The following is an 11,759-nucleotide window of genomic DNA, read 5'->3' as shown; positions in this document are numbered from 1 at the left end:
CTATAAAGGAATTACGTGTTGTTGTTATAAATTTCACAGTACAATCATTGAATATCATTTAGGAATGATAATAATTGTTTACTATTGCATAGTAAAAGAATTATTTAAGAAAATATATATTTGGATGACCTCTTCAATTTGATTTGAGTTTTTTCACTTAAAAAATCACAAATATGTTTAGTAAGCTTACTATAAAACAGAATTAAGATCTTCATTTAATCAAAATAATTTATTTTTTACTTCTAATGTTTTTAAGAAAGTTGCTTTGAATCATTTTTGAAATACCAAGATTATTTTAATTTATTTTTATTTTCAGTTATTTACAAAAAAACTAATTAAAAATTAAAAATCATAATGAAAAAATCGTATGAAACGCACTCTTGCTATTTTTATTTTTTATTTTTAACAAGAAGAAACGGCGTCGAGCCCAGGCAGCAAGGTCCCAGTCCCTGCATCGAAGCCTCCTCACCGTTTCTCTTTACTAAAACCCAACACAACTCCAGCCTTTAAACCCCGCTAACAAACAAACCAGGAAACCCCACCCTCCATGTCCCCTCTCACGCGCCTCTCCGCCCAAAAACACATCTTCCTCACGCGCCACCTCTCGTCCTCCACCGCCTCCTCAAAACTGCACGATATTTATTGCTTCAAGCCGCCACCTTCCCTATCCCCTGAAAAACCTCAGACCTCCAACAACAACAACAACAACAAAAAGAAGCAAAAACCCGAATATCGCCCACCTTCTTCTCTTGAAACGAACAAGAAACCCTTGTGCTCCGACTTACCATTCGATTTCCGTTTTAGTTACACGGAGAGTAGCCCAGATGTGAGGCCCATTGGACTTAGAGAGCCCAAGTACTCACCTTTTGGGCCGGGCCGGCTAGACCGGACTTGGACTGGAGTTTGTGCACCGGCTGTCGACCTTAAGGTGAAGTCGGTTGATGATGGGGTGGGTGAGGAGGGTCTTGATTTGGAAGAGAAACGAATGGTTATGAGAGAGAAGATTCAAGGGAAGCCATTAACTAAGGCGGAGGGGAAGATTTTGGTGGACAAGTGTCAGAGGAATAAAACTAAGAAGCAAATTAATTTGGGTATGTTTTTCTTCTTCTTTTTTTGCTTTTTAGTTTTTTTTTCGTTTTAAAAAGTATTGATCTTTTTTGGACTTTTACTGCCATATTTGTGTTTCGGGTTTGGGGATTTGAGGGTTTCGACCTGAATGTGGCTGTTTTTGGTGGTTTTGATGAGCGGTGTTTAATTGATTAGTGTATGATGGTGTTTTTGGATTGTTTAATTCCACTTGTTAATCTATTATTTTGGTTGATTTGATATTTAATGCTAGAATGTATTTTTACAATCTTATTAAAATTGACAATACAGTTCCATTTTAGTAAGAAATGGAGTTGAATTCCTTTAAGGTTGTCTGAAAGACTATTGCGGGAAAATATATTCTTGTATACAGCCAAAGTAATGATAACTGATAAGTTCCAAGTAAAGGATAGCTCGATCTTCTATTCAACATCTTTTTGTGTGGTTGTTGCTTTGTATTTAGGGTCCCGTGGTAGAAGTTTGTTCTTTTCACTGTAAATTTAGTTTCTTTATTTGCTTTGTGGGTTTAATGTGTGAAGTAGTTCATTGACTAGATGGGTAGCAACTCGGGGGCATTATGAGATGAGAGACTAGTAATTCATTGGCTTAAACTTTTGTGTCAAAAGCGGCATCGACTTGATGTCTTCCTAAGACTATTATTCCTGATAAACATGGACTCAAGAACCACAAAGAGGTATTAGAGCTCATTGTTTTCCAATAGCAGCAGTAACTCAACTGTTCTTTTACTGTTCTTCCATGGCAAATTGAGCATGTTGGTGGTTTATCCTTTGGCTGAAAGTGGTTCGTGTGCTTGTGAGCATTGGAATCTTGATGCTTCGCACAGCACTCAAACTATTATAAAGGTTTCTGTTCTAGGAGAAGTGGGGCTCTCTGTGAATTACATTCTCACCTAAAGGGAAGGACGCTGTGGTAGTGCATTTGAACTAATATCGTATTGACAAGAAAGAGATTGACAGTCATGCATATGCAATAAACATAATTAGGTTTGGACTTTTGAATGAGAGGTGGTGTGGGATTTCTTCATCAACCTCACTTGGAATGTAGAACAGGGACAACCAAATTTGCTACTGGACCACAACAAGATGGTCCTGACATTTTTATTTAAAAAGATGCATTTGGCCATTGTCACATCAGCAAAATAATTACAAGGAAAAAAAGAACGTGGGTTATGAGTGTATAATAATCCAAATCATCTCTTAGCTTTTCAATCACTCCACCAGGGGAACAAAATTAGAGTAGTATCTTTCGTCGAAATTTCCTTCTTTTTTACTAATTCAGGCCTGTTGTGTGGCTTTCTTGCTTGTTCTTTTGTAGGAAGAGATGGTTTAACTCACAACATGCTGAATGATATTCATAATCACTGGAAACATGATGAAGCAGTCAGAGTTAAGTGCATGGGTGTTCCAACTGTTGACATGAAAAACGTCTGCACCCAGCTTGAGGTATCTTCTTTGCTCTAATTTGGTGACATTGCCCCTCTTTATCTCTAGACAATTTCCCTAGCAATTGTTTTCTTTTTTTCCTTTTTTGTTGATTTCTTAAAATTGCTTCTTGTTCTTTTGCTTTTCATAGCTTTATGCAACATGGTTTCTATACCCATTATGTGAATTGAAAGTATTATATGCATGAGTATCATCGGTACAATGTTCCTTGCAAGAAAAGTTTCACACCACGTTATGTGTCTGTCACAGGATAAAACCTTTGGGAAGATCATTCATAGACATTGTGGTCTACTTGTGTTGTATAGAGGCAGGAACTATCATCCCAGGAACAGGCCCGTGATTCCATTGATGCTGTGGAAACCTCATGAGCCTGTATATCCCAGGCTGATCAAAACCACTATTGATGGCCTAAGCATCGAGGAGACAAAGGAAATGAGAAAGAGAGGACTTGCAGTTCCAGCTTTAACAAAACTTTGTAATTGCTCTGCCCTTTTCTGATTTATAATACTTGTACAGCATCTGTGTGGTAATTAACTTGCAAGTTGCAACTGCAGCCAGAAATGGTTATTATGGTAGCCTGGTACCCATGGTCAGAGATGCTTTTCTCGTCAGTGAGCTTGTTCGAATAGACTGCCAGGGCCTTGACAGGAGCGATTCCAAGAAAATAGGCTGCAAACTTAGGGTAAAGAATTTCATTTAGTTATTTGCTTGGGGTTGGCAGCTAAAGCTAAGTTTTATCGTTAGATTCTTATATTGATGATTTCTTGTATGTTTGCTTCTTTAACTACACAAAAAGGGTTAGGCATTTCATTTAGGTATTTGTTAGATGGATTTCTTTACCTTTTTTTTTCTTTTTTTTCTGGAAGGACTTTCTTGCTGAGCATTTCTTTCTATTCTCTGATGTTTCACCCCACTTTATATGGGAGATTGAACTGGTATTTTGAGAGGGAGCACACAATATTGATGTTATAGAGTCCATAAACCTGTAAACAACTGTTGGCAATGATTATATGAGAGAAAATGTTTAGTGCCATGTTAAATTATATGAGAGTAAAAATGTTTAGTGCTGTGTTAAATTATGCTGAAATACTCTCTTTCAGTAGTGCTATTCATTGAGTTGATTCATTTGTAACCAACTCGCAGACCACCATGTAGAGGGTATCACAACTCTACACAATTTCTTAATGGAACGATATTGGGAGATAGTTAAATCAAAACTATCTTTTCATCCATTGAATTATCCATATATTTTTGTCTGTTCATTCAGCTATTAATTTTCTGCTGCAATTCTTTTAACAGAGAGCAGAATGATGGGTCACACAGTTGTCAAACCACAATGACTTTAAATTGTCAATACATGGCTAATGTCATTGTCAATACCGTGACTGTAAATTCTATTACATCTTGAAGGATTAAGCAATGCATAAAATTATTTCCATTACTAAATTTTCCAGGCCTTCAAGCTTGCACTTTTGTAGAACATGTGAACTTGGCTTTGGTAGTTTTTACTTCATTTCTTGTTATCCTGCTGTTATGATGTATGTTCTGATGGTAAACTAGCTTGAAAATTTCACTTTCAATAGTTTTCTCCTTCGAATTTTTAATTGTTTTTGTTGTCACAGGACCTGGTTCCTTGTATCCTTGTAACATTTGACAAGGAGCAGATTGTGGTATGGAGAGGGAAGGACTATAAGCCTCCAGAAGATGAGGATGAACAGTTCTTTGCTGATCGACAACCTTTTGATGATCCACAGAGCGATATGGATTGTATCAAAGAGAAACTTAGCTCAGATGAAACCAGATTTCAGCCAGAGTAACCACTCTGCCAGTACTGAGTCGTTCCTTGCTGCATAATTATATCTCCAACTTGCATTTCTTCTTGGACTTGTGCTTGTGCCTGTGCTCTCCGATCTGTAATATTAAGAATTTGAGCACGGGAAAGAGACCTTAACAATGATATTATCATTTGACAGCAATGAATAGCGGCGATGGTGCACTGTGTACAATGTACAATGTACGGGTTGACAATTAAATTACTGCGACCACTCTCTTCCCCCGATGTCCAAACCTTCACTGGAAGTGGGAGTAGTTTAAGATTAAGGTTAGGTTGTGTGCGGAATCAGATGGATTTGGCAGGGCGATTATCGTACAGATATCACTGTCATGTGAGTATCTCAGGCTACTTTTCTAACAGTTGATATTTCAGAGTTTTGGAGCAGAAGATGCTAGTGGTGTGCGCAGGACCATTACCGAGGATTGAAAAAGAGTCTTCTAAATCTAGATCCGATAAAGAATGTTTACTTTTGCTTTGATTTTTATTTTTTCCTCATTTCATATTGTTGAACTTTCATCGGAGAAATCGTCAGTGGATGCGCCCTTTCCGCATGATGGGCTGCAGGCTTTTCATGTGCAGAATACCATCTTCATAAGGAGTCGTGCTGATGCTTGGTGGAACCTCAGATTTTGGAAATCCCTAGGCTGGATTGGAATCCTTAAATTCTCAAGTGAAGTTACAGGAGCTACTCGCGCTGTCCCTCAACTAGACCAACAGATGCTCATGGCACTTAGCACTGTCAGCACGCAGCAAGTTTGTCTATAAATTATTACCCTTATTTTTGTTTTTTAATCAAATAGTCATTAATATTTTACAAGCCTTCGTTGCATGTCAAGCAATGAACAATATATGCTGTTCAAATAAATTTTACCCTTTTAAATTCGTATGGTGAAAACATAAATTATGGTATTAAACTTGAAATGTGGTGGATTAGGATGAGACCGGATCATGACCATCCAGTTGACAAAGGATAAACAAACAAACTGATTGCTTGCAGCCAAGAACATTCGCCTCTGTGATGTCGTTTAGACATGCTCTTCGGGTCTCCTTTTGTTGGCTAGCTATTCAAAATTTTATGATCGTCTCTCATGAACTCTTCAATATTGCCACCTGTGGGCCGTGACTTTCCTGCAGACGCCAAGCTTTTGGCACTTCCGTTCCTGATGCCTTCTAGCGCTGGGAGTTGTGATTCAGAAAGTTAGATGGGACGTGGCTTTTCTTGCCGACTTTCCTTTGAAAATTAAGACATTTAAAAAAAAAAAAAACAATTGGAATCGAGCACAGGTATAAAAAGAAATAGCACGGTTGGGCAAAAATCTTAGTTTTCAAGTGCCGTACTTTAAAATTAGGAGAGATAAAAAAAAATTCAGAATTTCATCAAAACTATATGATAATATTAACATATAATATAAAAACAAAACGATATAATAATATACATAAAAAAATTAATTTTTAAATAAATATTATTTGTAACGCATCCTCAAAGCTTTTGAATGCACTATTTAATTGACAAAATAAAACTGGTGTGATTTTTTTAGTCTCAATGCAGATATTTTATTTTTTATCAAATAGAAAAAATATATTACCAGGTAAAAGCTGTTATAATAAAATAAAATAATTACATATGAGATCGGTAATATACCAATCCAGTTTATTTTATTAAGAAATAAGATTTTTCTTGCGAAGAAATGGATTGAATGTTCCCAACATGGTATCTGATAAATCTTTAAAAAATATATATATATATATATATTCCGACAAGTATTTCAAGACAATAACTTATTTATCCTATAAAAGCCCAGAAAACTCGGTAAATGGAATTTGGTCTTGTAAGAAAAAATTAATAATAATAAAGTCCTCACACGGGAAGAACGTGGTAGATAACACTGAAAACACTCAATTCATCTAGTTTCCTCTCTGTCTCCTCACTTTCTTAGGAACCAAACAAATAAAGTAACAATCCACCTCTGTCCCTGTGTCCTTCCTTTCTCCTCCGATTAGCAAATAAAAATTAAAAAATCCTTCCCTCCAAACCCCGCACCAGCCATCAACAATGGCAAACCGTGATCTCGAATCTCCTCTCCTCTCCTCGCAGCTGTCAGATCCTCCACATATAATCCTCAAGGTTCATGACTCTGACTCCTCCATCCAACAATCCAACAACCACAAACCGAACCCTAATACTTCTTCTCGCAACCCATTTGAATTTATCGGGTCAGATGGGTTGTCCGTTCCCCCACCATCAACATTGGATCCGTTTAGGAACGAGACGCCTAATATTGAGGGATTATATGAAGTGATCAAGATTGTGATTTGCTTGCCAATTGCAATAGTAAGATTGGTGCTTTTTGGGGTTTGCTTGGCTACAGGGTATGTTGCAACGAAAATCGCATTACTAGGGTGGAAGGATAAGCATAATCCTATGCCCAAGTGGAGGTCTAGGTTAATGTGGGTCACTAGGGGTTGTACTCGCTGTATTTTATTCTCCTTTGGGTATGCTAAATTTCTCTTTTTTTTATCTGTAAAGTTCGAAACTGTATGGTCTGTTTGATTGTTTAAAGAATTGGTTTTATGTGTTTGATTAGGATATGCTGTTTTGCGGTTTTTTTTTGTGGTGGGCGGGGGAGGTTTTCTGAATTAATTTTTATCATGTTTTTAATATTTATATGTTTCTTGTTGAAGCTCGAAACTTTATGGTCTGTTTGGTTGTTGGATATAAATAATTTATTTTTTATTTGCTTAACGGGGTTTTGATTTTTGATTTTGTGGATTTTTATTTGAAGTAAATAAAAATGACTTAATATTTTAAGGAATTGATTTTTATATACTTATTTGAAGGTAATCGATGTGATTGTTTTTTTGGGTGGTTGGTGTTGCAGTTATCATTGGATCAGAAGAAAAGGAAAGCTTGCTCCGAGAGAAATTGCACCGATTGTTGTGTCTAATCATGTATCATATATCGATCCAATTTTTTATTTTTTTGAATTCTTCCCTACAATTGTTGCGGCCGAGTCACACGATTCTATGCCCTTTGTTGGAACTATTATTAGAGCAATGCAGGTAATCTGATTATATACCATCACGTTAGGTGCAGTTGACAGTTTTTCATCTTCTTGTTTTTCCCCTCAAAATTTGGTTTTAATTATCACTTTTCTTGTTGTGCTATGTTTGCAGGTGATCTATGTCGATAGGTTTTCACCATCATCAAGGAGGCTTGCTGTTACTGAAATAAAGGTATAAAGTTTCTGTAATGTTTACTAATTTTATGCTTCTTTGAATTGCATTGATAAAATCCCTGCAGTATAGCGTTCAGTGACTTGCACAAATTGTGTAATGCTCAGATTCATTAAACTGTACCTAATTTGTGAATGCCCTATTCTGTTTTGGATGTCTTGCATGTATCTTCACTAGTCTCAATAGAGCTTAAAAATACCCTTCAACAGTTCCATAAATTGGGAAACCCAGTAGTGATGTTATGTTTAGTTTGCTAAATACATCTAAATAATTTATATCATGTTATAAGCTATTTGATACAGAAATGTGCTTTCAAGGATCTGAATGCAGAGAAAAGCTTCGTGCGGTAGATTTCCTCGAGTTCTTTTGTTTCCCGAGGGAACAACAACTAATGGAAGGGTTCTCATTTCATTCCAACTTGGAGCGTTCATCCCTGGTTATGCAATTCAACCCATAATTGTCCGCTATCCCCATGTTCACTTTGATCAATCTTGGTAGTGCTTTGTTCATACATTGAATTCCTTATTGTCTGTAATGGTGTTTAATCTACCGTACTTATCATGGTTGCTGTTTTTGCTAGGGGGAATGTTTCTCTGGGAATGCTCATGTTTAGAATGTTCACTCAGTTTCACAATTTTATGGAGGTGTGCTTTCTTGTTGCCTGTTAAATATGATCCTGGGTTACCATGTAATATGGTGATTCAAAGCCATACTTATAACTTGTAATGATTTATTCTTAATTAAACAGGTAGAATATCTACCAATTGTTTCACCCCTTGATAATTGCAAAGAAAATCCTTCCCATTTTGCCAAGAGGGTAAGTGATTGATTTTAATTCGTTTACTTTCAGTTCTTTGATCCATTAGCCTTCTTTTTCCTCTTTACATGCACGTGCAAATGCTCAATATACTGCTGCCCATTATGGATCTTTGTTGATATAGTCCTCTTATATGCTTCTCCATTCCTCTGATGGTCGTTAGTACTGATACATTGATGAATATGAATCTCTGCAGACTAGCAATGCCATTGCATCTGCTCTCAATGTTGTTCAAACTAATCACTCTTATGGCGACTTGATGCTTCTCATGAAAGCATCTGAGTTGAAGCAGGTATAACATTTCTTTGCCAGAACCTGCCTTTCAAATTTATCTTGCACCTTGCGCCACATTGTGAAGTAGTTTGGTGTGTTTAGAGAATGAACATGAGAGTAATGATACAAGGTTGACTTCAGAATATCTGATTTTGCCTTGTTGTTTCGAAACTTAACATGCACCATGGTTTTAAGCATGAAGTTCTAAGCTTACACCTCATAAGTCATAACTTATGTGGTGATTAGAAATGAAACAATATAGAAAGAAATATGGGTGTTGATGCAGTGGCCTTACCTTGAGTTCCTGACACTGAGAGACCGGACGTCTTCAATCCTTTGCTACAGTTGAGCTCAACTGGATTTTTTTTTCCTATCATTTATTGGCAACCATGTCTGTGCTGCTGGGTGTCAAAAATAAACTTCACATCATACCAGATCTATGTTTCTCTTGTGTCTGTAATGTTTATTCTGAGTAATTTGTTTAGTTCAATAAGAAGTTGACATTGTTATCAGAGGAACTAAAGGGTTGTGGAGTTTGCACTGATATTTTGATATTGTTTTACAGGAGAAGCCCTCAAGTTATATGGTTGAAATGGCTAAGGTGGAATCAGTAAGTATTTTGATTCAAATACCTTAAAGTTGAGTTTACTGTTAATTAAGGAAATTGAACCGATCCATATATCTGATCTAGGCAAATGGATGGATTACTTTTTTGGGGTGTTTTTCCCTTTGTTTGAATGGTGCAAAATCTTAATAATTTGTTTTTTTTCTATGATTAAATGATCATGTTTCTAATTTTCTTCCTCATCAACTGTAGCAAGACACCTGTGGGTGTTTGTATCAGATAAGCTGGTAAAGTCACCTTTGGTTTTGATACTAAACCTCAAGTTGGGGTTTCTGGGACAGGCTAGTACTTGCATAGAAATAACACAGTAGCAAATTCATTTCCATAAATAGGTCTTACAGTATTCTAGAAGTTATTGACTGTGCAGGATAGATTTTCTTGAAGATTGTCGAGGGAAAAGAAAGACTAAATGATTCTTGTATTTCATGGTTAGGATTGCAGTGTAAGAGCTAAATTGTGTGTTCGAGAGATAGAGACAGCTTGGTGGCTCTTTTTTAATTTGAAAGTAGCACATGCACTATTCAGATAAATTGTTCTTGGCCATCGTTTCTGGTAACATGAATCTTTGCAAATAGGACTTGCTAGTATTTGTGTATTGTCACTTCGTTCTAATGTATCATTTTTTTATTAAAAAAAAAAAAAAACCATTGAGTTGCTGCAATGCACAAGTAAAAAATTAAGTCATGTAGCTTTTGAAAAAAGCCTTGGATCCTTAATAATTTCTATTTATAGCTTATCTTACTATATTTTTTAATGAGGTGGTTATTTTGTTCTCCAGTTATTCCATATAAGCAGCTTAGAAGCAGTGAACTTTCTGGACAAGTTTCTGTCTATGAACCCAGATGCCAGGTATTATGTTTTCGGAACTGAGGAATTTATTGCTTGATCTAGCTTTTGCTTGAAGGATACTATCTTGTACTTGAATTTAATGGTGACTATCTAGTTATGGACCACTGAAAGGGGATCATGGGAGGAAAATTTTGAAGACAGTTGTGCCCTTTAGCAGTCAACTACTCTGACTGCTCAATTCCCTGGCAAGTTTCATCTGGTGGGATTCGTGCATCTCTTAAACTCACTGGAAAAACTGAAGACTGTCAAGTTGTCTTTAACTGTAGTGTTGCATGCTTGGATGCCGTGTTTGAATTGTGGGCCGTGCATAGCATTCCTGCTTCCGTGTTTTTTTTTTTTTCCCATACTGGTCTACTTTTTGTTAAGAAATTGTTGTGGTGATTGTTATTTTCATTTTTCTCTATTATCGTTTTTTGTTTGATTTTAATATATGGCATTGTAACTAGGCCTCTCTTCTTATCTATCTCTTAATTCTGATCATACTACCAGTCTGCAACTTACTGCAAGGTCATACTTGATATGTTGTCCACAACTTTGGGTTCATTATTTTTCTGCATCCCATTTTATGTTGTTCATAAACTATGTTTATTCTTCTTTTTTTATTGCTGATTGCTATGCTTAGCATTATTATAGTTTGATAATGCATCTAAATTTTTAAATGAAAACACTGAAGCTCTTATCATTCATGACTGTGATCATTGAAGCCCATTGGTCTTTTATTTCTGCAATAGTGAATGCAAATATATGTTCTGAATCTCTCTTTCTTTCCACAGTGGTCGTGTTAAATTCAATGACTTTTTGAGGGCTTTCAGACTGAGGACTTGCACACTTTCAGAAGAGGTTAGTTATCCCAAAAGGCAGATTTTTGTGCAAGGCACTTCAATTAAAAAATGGTGATCTAATATTTGAATTAATGTTCTCACTCGTGCCTTTCTAGTTTATCTTTCTTGACCGGGTCATGTAAAAAATTTAAAGATTATTATTATATTGTGTTATGGAAACTAGCCAAAGCAGCAAGGCAGTGTCATTTCCTTGTAAGGATGTATTTTTGACACAATAGATTACCATACTTGGTATAAAATGGTTACCCTGTCTTTATCTGGGGTGATGGAATAAGCTTCAGTTCTTGAATAGATTAACACTGGTGTGTGCATTTCATCTTTTAGGTGCCGTTTGGTAACATGGCTGCGGGTGAGGTTCACCTGCAGGCACACATATTTTTGTTTGGTAAGGGAAAAAAAATGCTTTTCAACCGGTAGGACCAACTAAAAATTACAATGAAACGGAGGTTTTGGAGAAGCAGCATTTGGCTGCTTCTCCTGAAGGAAGAAAGCTGTACAGTGCACTGTTCACTAAACTTAAATCAGTGTTGTTTTTTCGAAAAACCAAGAAAAGTTTTTTTTTTTTCCTGAAAAACCAGTGCAGTTAAGTGATTTCATTCGCACTGCACTGTTCACTAAACTTAAATCAGTGTTTTTAAAAAAAAAACCAAGAAAAGTTTAGTTTATTTTTTATTTTTGAAAAACTAGTGCAGGTATTCATGTGAACGTGAACAATATTTTTTTTTAAAAAAAAAAA

General features: G+C 36.1%; 2 protein-coding genes across 4 annotated transcripts in view; both read left to right on the top strand.

Moving 5' to 3' along the window:
* Window positions 1-421: 421 nt before the first annotated feature.
* LOC105132928 (RNA-binding CRS1 / YhbY (CRM) domain-containing protein) lies at window positions 422-5,297 on the top strand. Its single transcript, XM_011036683.1, has 5 exons — window positions 422-1,091; window positions 2,422-2,549; window positions 2,799-3,024; window positions 3,104-3,231; window positions 4,172-5,297. The coding sequence occupies exons 1-5, from the start codon at window positions 548-550 to the stop codon at window positions 4,364-4,366; spliced, it is 1,221 nt and encodes a 406-aa protein (XP_011034985.1). The 5' UTR covers window positions 422-547; the 3' UTR covers window positions 4,367-5,297.
* Window positions 5,298-6,228: 931 nt separating this feature from the next.
* The window catches only part of LOC105132908 (lysophospholipid acyltransferase LPEAT2-like), an 8,321-nt gene continuing 2,790 nt past the window's right edge, over window positions 6,229-11,759 (top strand). Inside the window, exons 1-10 of one of the 3 annotated variants that reach the window (XM_011036664.1) lie at window positions 6,229-6,876; window positions 7,263-7,443; window positions 7,558-7,617; window positions 7,948-8,111; window positions 8,198-8,261; window positions 8,366-8,434; window positions 8,631-8,726; window positions 9,273-9,317; window positions 10,111-10,181; window positions 10,955-11,021. In XM_011036664.1, the coding sequence (XP_011034966.1) occupies window positions 6,437-6,876; window positions 7,263-7,443; window positions 7,558-7,617; window positions 7,948-8,111; window positions 8,198-8,261; window positions 8,366-8,434; window positions 8,631-8,726; window positions 9,273-9,317; window positions 10,111-10,181; window positions 10,955-11,021 (1,257 nt within the window). In that variant the 5' untranslated portion in view covers window positions 6,229-6,436. The remainder of the gene's footprint in view (window positions 6,877-7,262; window positions 7,444-7,557; window positions 7,618-7,947; window positions 8,112-8,197; window positions 8,262-8,365; window positions 8,435-8,630; window positions 8,727-9,272; window positions 9,318-10,110; window positions 10,182-10,954; window positions 11,022-11,759) is intronic. The other 2 variants (XM_011036672.1, XM_011036655.1) reach the window with 2 other exon arrangements.

Source organism: Populus euphratica, unplaced genomic scaffold (genome assembly GCF_000495115.2).
Source record: "Populus euphratica unplaced genomic scaffold, PopEup_1.0 scaffold2.1, whole genome shotgun sequence".
NCBI lineage: Eukaryota > Viridiplantae > Streptophyta > Magnoliopsida > Malpighiales > Salicaceae > Populus > Populus euphratica.
This window is presented reverse-complemented; position numbering and strand designations above follow the sequence as displayed.

Bases quoted from the DNA above. Each gene is read 5' to 3' on its own strand.
- LOC105132928 (XM_011036683.1), top strand. From the start codon at position 548: ATGTCCCCTCTCACGCGCCTCTCCGCCCAAAAACACATCTTCCTCACG. The intron at 1,092-2,421 runs GTATGTTTTTCT...GTTCTTTTGTAG, and splicing joins TAAGAAGCAAATTAATTTGG to GAAGAGATGGTTTAACTCAC. The intron at 2,550-2,798 runs GTATCTTCTTTG...TGTCTGTCACAG, and splicing joins ACGTCTGCACCCAGCTTGAG to GATAAAACCTTTGGGAAGAT.